This window comes from Charadrius vociferus, unplaced genomic scaffold (assembly GCF_000708025.1).
Source record: "Charadrius vociferus isolate BGI_N301 unplaced genomic scaffold, ASM70802v2 scaffold210, whole genome shotgun sequence".
Lineage (NCBI taxonomy): Eukaryota > Metazoa > Chordata > Aves > Charadriiformes > Charadriidae > Charadrius > Charadrius vociferus.
The window spans coordinates 182,975-189,706 of record NW_009646421.1 but is presented as its reverse complement, the minus strand read 5'-3'; the positions used below and the strand labels follow the sequence as shown (position 1 = coordinate 189,706).

At 43.9% G+C, this 6,732-nt stretch overlaps 1 protein-coding gene across 1 annotated transcript in view; it reads right to left on the bottom strand.

Moving 5' to 3' along the window:
* Positions 1–2,814: 2,814 nt before the first annotated feature.
* The window catches only part of HTR2A (5-hydroxytryptamine (serotonin) receptor 2A, G protein-coupled), a 30,001-nt gene continuing 26,083 nt past the window's right edge, over positions 2,815–6,732 (bottom strand). The window contains exon 3 of the mRNA XM_009880922.1: positions 2,815–3,680. Within this exon, the coding sequence (XP_009879224.1) occupies positions 2,881–3,680 (800 nt within the window). The 3' untranslated portion in view covers positions 2,815–2,880. The remainder of the gene's footprint in view (positions 3,681–6,732) is intronic.

Here is a 6,732-nt window from a genome sequence, read left to right as displayed (position 1 = left end):
CAGCAACCGGACCCCTAGGAGTTTTGGGAGGAATTGAGCTTTGGAGAAGTGCAGGGTGCCATAGGCATCATCCCTGGCACAAAGGGGCAGTAGGACCCGAGCTGTCCATCCCGTCTTCTTCTTTCTCTTGCAAGGCTAGAGACACTTGCATCATGATGGGCACAAATGGCACAGAACGTGACAATTTCCTCCACTGGTGGAAGCATCTGTGTTTCCTTTCCCCTCACACACAGGGCTAGAGACCTACGATCCTGTGTCAGTATTCATCATATGAAGGCAATCCGGTTTGGTGGCAGATCCTGAGCTTCAGACCTCTACTTATGAAAGACCTTTGGTTTTATTACTACCTACTTCTTCCCTGGGGTGCCCATTCCCAAAGGTTAATCCTCAGAACTGTCACTCCAGTTGTGGAGTGGAGACATCTGGACACCAGGATGTACCTGAATATCCTGTTTTGTGGGATGCCCTGGACCACTTGTGCTCCATCAGTGCTCCATCCCTTGCCCGGCTGGCCCATGTGGTACAAGGCCGTTGTCCTTAGCTCAACCCCCCTGATTTAGGGTCTATATCAAACTCGTCAGGAAACAGTGGAAAGTCACTGCTCCCACCTGCTACTATGGTGGTCCTATGCTCAGCTGGGTTTAGCTGATTCCCCCGAAATCCCTTCGGTGTGACATCCCTCACATGGCACAGTGTGGGAGCAGGGTGTGCGTAGGGAGGCAGGTACAGCAAGTTCATTTTTCCTTCTGCTGAAGCTGTTCAGTTTGGTTGTGATGATCAAATGTACCCAGAGCCAGAGAGGCCATATAAACCTTGATGAGCACAGCATTTATACCATTTATCAGGTGATCCTAAATTCCTAGGTTTGGGGGGAAAACCATTAATGGCCACGAGCGGATGGATGACATGCATGGCATCACTGCAACGGGGCTACAGCATGACACTTTCAGGTGTGGAAGCTGAGGGCTGTGGAGTGAGTCAATGCCACCATGTGCACACAGAGCTCCTATGTGACCTGTGCACGGTGGCTCAGACCTATCCCGTGTTGGAGAAAGTGGCTCATAAAACTGGAAGATTTAGTTATCAGACTGGCAAGAGAACACTAAAAGCAGTTTCTTGGAAATCAGCCAAATACCCAGCCAAGTTTTAAGTCCTCTTCTATGGTAGATCGGCGTTTTAAGCTAAAAGTCTTCCTCTTCCAAAGACCCCCTGCTGGTAGGCTAGAATCAGATTGAGGTTCTCCCTGTCTCTGTCTTTCCTTGCCTTAGTGGAAATTTAATTGGTTTGTGAAAACTGAACAACTTCAAAAGAAGGACTGATGAAGGCATTGGAGTTTGGCTTCTGGGTAGGCAGTGTTTTTCAGAGCGGACAGGATCAGAAACTTGAATATATCCTGCTTCTGATGATTATGGCTGCAAAATTCATGGAACAAATCAAATGCTTGGATTTAGGTTTTGTAGGTGGTGCAACATTTATATTTCTGCTCTCCAGCAGAGTCCCACTGGCTTCAGTGAAATTGCCTATGATGCCTGAAAGGAAACAGTTTCATGACTAGGCGTTTCTGTCAAGCAATATACTTGATGTTGTTTATGTGATGTATTCTGCCCTTGGAGCTATGCAGGTGAAATACAGTGCTGCTTATAAGTCCTGTTATTTTTCAAGTGGGCCCCATTTGCCCATACATATTTCATTAAGGCTGAGTCCTAATAGTGCAAGCTACCTACCATTCCTGAGCAATCTACCATGACAGCAAAACGGTGAAACCAGGGAAAACAATTATGAACTAGTAACAGTTTTCTAACAATTCTGACTCTACCAGCCCTAAAACAAAACCAGAAGGACATCTTCACAATGGCCTTCTTTTAACCAAAGAGAAATGGTGAGAGAAGATCTGCTGCAACCTTTTACTGAAGGCTTTACTCATGCAAAACTTCCACTGGCATTATTTAAGTCAGCCGCTGTTGGAATCGAGCAGAGGCATGGATGTAGAATTGCTCCTGAAATTATTTAGCACTGTTGTGCCTGATTTTCCACTCTTCTCTCTTTGCTTTCCTGTCTACACCAGTGGTAAAGAGCAGGGAATCAAGCCCAGTAATTACTTTTGAAAAAATTACTTTCAAGTTTTAAGCTGAACAGATGAAAATTTTTGAATGGAAATAAAGTGCAAGACATGAAACAAAGATTACAAATGGTGGCAGAAACAAAGGATCATTCAAGTATAATTTACCTTTGAAGATTGCTAATTTGAACTATAGAACAAATGGGAGAAAAGCCCAGTAACATTTCAGAGTGGTCACTCAGAAGAAAAAAATAGCCATAAAAACTGTTACCAAACTGTCCATATAATTAATCTATACAGGTTTTAATAGATTTTTCTTTAATACTTTAAAATTTATTTTAAATATATATTAGCAAATTAACCGTCATTTTATTTAAAATTCCATAAAGTGCTCATTCAGTTAGTGATAACAAAATTCCATTGTAGCAAGACAAACTAGCTGGAGCCTACTCTGCGAGGACATCAAAGGAGAGCTTAGCTTTCATTTGCAGAGAGAAAAGAAATGCGTAGGTTTCTTCACAGCCCATGCTATAATACCAGAAATTGCATTTTTTTTTCTTTAAGAAATATATCCTTTAGAATATTAAAAAAATAAGTTTAATAAAGCCTGTGCTTAAAACAGCCAAAGTACTGTATGAAAAAGAATTGCACGTTTGATACCATTTCAACCCTGCTTTTCATCCACAGGATAATATGAGGAGTATGTGATGTTATTGGAGGGTCTCTTGAACAGGGCTGATTTTCCTAAGCTATCAGAGCTTCTCACAGCCAGGTGAAATTTTCAGCATACGCACGGTGGTTGTCATGGCAGCTGCCGACCGTCACACACCGCTAACCTTTTCGTTTGCTGGGCTGATACTTCCCTTGGAGGTACCATCCAAATGATGTATTCCTATCGTGACCATCGAATAATCCTTAGCCATCATTTTTGCCTCTTTTTTCAAACTCTTCATTTGTGCTAGCTGGAGCTGGCTGGAATTATATGCAAGCGCTGGGATAGTGTTCACTAAAATCAGCTGGAAAGGTTTCTTCTCCTCCTTGTAGCGACACTGAATGTAACGAGAGAAAGCTGAGCGGTATGTTTTGTTGAACAACGTATATACGAGTGGATTGACAGCCGAAGAAAGGTAGCCAATCCAAACAAATACGTTAAGTAGTCCTCCAATGACTTCTTGATTGCATGACTCCTTGCAAATTACGGCCATCACATTGGTGATGAAAAATGGGCACCACATCACAACAAACAGAAAGAAGACAATGCCAAGAACCTTGGAAGCCTTCTGTTCGTTGCTGATGGATTGCATGGTTCTCCTCCCAGAAGTCGCCACGTCTCTGTTCAAGGAGCGCTGAAAGAGTTTCTCTGAGGACAGGGAACTCTGAGGGAGGAAGCTAAATGAAGCAAACTTGGTCTTTGGGCCAATGTCATTCACGCATAGCGTAGCTTCTTTCTGCAGCGACTTGATAGTTAAAAAGTAGGTGACCACCATGATGGTTAGAGGGATGAAGAATGCCACAAAAGAACCCACTAGGACAAAATTGTCATCCGCAAGTAAGCAGCTGTCTTTCTTAAACACTTTGGAGTCATCCTGTAGTCCAAAGACAGGTATAGGCATGGAGATACCTGAAGGTGGATTAGAGAAAGAAGAGGTTAAACACAATAATAAAAAACACCATTTCCAATCTCCAAGAAAAAAATAAACAAAACACTTTCAGCTATACATAGATCATTTCTCAAAGAATAAATGTTTATAGGACACAAATGAACACTAACAGATAGAGCCACAATTGAGAGACATCCCAAAGCAAACTGAATTTACACAGGGGAAGGAAAAATACTGCATCTCATGTTTCAGCAGCAGCACAATGCTAGCCTTGTTTTTGTGATATTTTACTGGGGCTACACTAAGAAAAGATGCTGTGTGAATTGTTGGTCTTGCAGATACTGAATTTCAGGAGCTAAGCTGTGGTCTGGCAGGCTCTGGCACTTGTGCTGCCACCACCTTTACAGGGTCCCAGCAAAGAAGGGCAGGGGAAGAGCAATACTGGTGTTAGATGGAATTTTGCAGTTGCTCTAATCTGAATTCCCTCTCTCCTCCAAAGAAACCTCAGCCACAGGTAGAACACATTTGGTTCTATCCAACTGTCCATGACACCTGGTAGCAACAAAAACATGACTCATTATGTTCTTGGATCTTGGACCCCCTATAATGATGTCCAGACTTACTCCTTGGTTACTGCCACCTTGGCAAAGGCTTTTATCAACTATGATAAAGATGATAACATGTCTTTCTTTTCTCAGGTGGCCGAAGAGTGGTCTTGGGCTAGTTTTTATAAGAGGATTAAAAGTGTTCTGGGTACTGGTTTCTGACTAGGCTGTGAAATACTGAATTTAGGAGGAAAGATAAATTTTTATCGTAAGTCTGAGAGTAATCTTTCACTGGGTCTTTTCCTTTTCTCCCTGTAATCTCCATACAGCCAATACAGTCTAAATGCTAAAACAGCTTTCCATGGCAACAAACAGAGGAACGCTGGGGGCAAATTAAGCACTGAGAGACACCAATATGAGGCAGCCTGAGATGTGGTTCGCCCTGCGGGACTGCAAAGGTCCCTTCACAGTATTGCCAACTGCTACAGGCTGCCCTCTCAACGCACAGCCCTGAAGGCGATGGCAACTGTGCAAATTTTGTCTTCCCCTGGAGCACATACTGTGTCCTTGCCCTGTCGTGAACGGCAAGGCCAGGTAATGAAGTCCCTTATCCTTGGACTGCTCTGTTTGATTCAAGCCCACTTGGCCGTTTCCTCAGGGACTTCTGCAAATGCTGCTAGTGTCTGGGCAAAATCAAACAGTTGCTGTTGCTTTGGTTGTTGGTTTTGGTTTTTTTTTTTCAATATTTGTCTCCTCCCCTCCCCCTAAATGGATGCTGTATCTCCAAGAGAGTCAATGTTCAGACAGCAAAAGGGATGATGTGCGGTCAAGACAGCAGAAGTGGAGTTGTGAAACAGGGAGTGATAATGCAGCCCCATATGGATAAAAGCAGCTGGGAGTCTGACTCCTGTGGAAAGTTAGTATAGTCTGGGAGCTTCAGACTCTTTTGTGCCTTTGAACAGAAATCCCAGATGTTGCATTTGGCTTCTGAGGAAGAAAAAGTTTCTTAGAGAATAATCTCTTATGATGTGAGGATGATGCTGTGCACTACCTTGTCCCCTGTGTGCGCAAGAATGTCCTTACTGGTTCACAGATGAGTCCTGAAATTCATCTTCACAGCATCAGCATTTCAATGGTACCTCCCTCTACCTCCCTTCCTTTCCCACTCTGGTGCTTAGACTGGGAGCCCTTTAAAAGCACAAGCTGTTTCTTCATTTCACACATTTCCAGTGCCCAGTGTAACAGCTTTTGTACTAGAGGAAGACTCTGGAGTCCAGGCACAGTACAAACCAATAATAATGACAACAGTAATAATAATATTAAGCTATTATTCTCTTCAGATGTGCTTCTGGAGCTTCTATGAGGCTCTTTATTTTTCTAACACCACTGCTCTTCTATTTTTCTGACAACACTGTAGCTTATTTTATCTGCACAGCTTTGAACTGAGTCATTGCAATGCCTTGGGCCAGTTTACAAAAGTGCTGTTCTTATCTGCCCAGGGCAGAAGCTGGTGGAGAGCCTGCGGTATTGCCCTTTCTGTTTCTGCTGCACGAACCCTAAATGCTTGAACTTGGGCTATGAGAAACCAGTGGGCGAAGTGCAAACTCGTGCAAACTCATGCAGTGTGTGGCAGCTCCTGGGTCGAGCTGATGGAAACCTCCAGTGACTCCAGGAAAGCTGCTGCCTATAAAGGTCCGAGTGAGTCCGACTGACATGGCACAGAGGGACAGGTCACCTGTAGGAGCCACATTGCCCAGCCACTGCTGAGTAATCTGGGGTGCCGAACTCCTTCAGGGAAATGGGGAATGCTTTGAAGTTCCTTTTCTTTTTTGGATGAGTTGAAGGGACACTGAAGGCACCCAACGCCTCCCAGCATTACATTTCAGCTGTGCGAAGACACAGCACTAGTCAGAGCGATACGAGAAGTTTCCCGTCCGGTTCTGCCCTGTACTGATAACAGCAGGGCTGGTTTTTCTTTTCATTCAAAGGCCTAGTGTGAGCTGCAGAGATAAAATAAACAATGGTGTTGACAGAATAAAAAGATGCCTTTCATTACTACAGACCTTCTGGCTCAGCTGCATCAGGAGGCATGGGAGGAGAGGCAGCAGCTCGAGCAAGAGGAAAATTTTAGCATAATTGCAAGCTTTTACAAGTAAAAGCCAAAGTCAGTTGCAACTCCTCACCTGAAATACAAGGGCAGCCATCCCCCACCTGCTTTGTTTTGTTGGTAGCAGCTTCTGGAGACTGGCATCTAAATCCAGTTTTCTGGCTTTAAAAAATGGAAACAAGCTTCAGCTTGTAGCTGGAGTTTCCACGTTTCCTTCTCATTCTGTTAACAAGTACGGAAGTGCTGTTCACAGCAGGGCTGTAGCAGGCACTGTTAGTCAGGTGAGTTTTTCTGAATGACTGTTCAAAGGCATCTTTCCCCTACAGCCACAGGTAACTGGCCTGTATGCAGTCTGAAAATACCAGAGGTACCACAGTTTGGTAGCAGAGAACACTGACAGCTGAACCTGCTTCTTGGGTA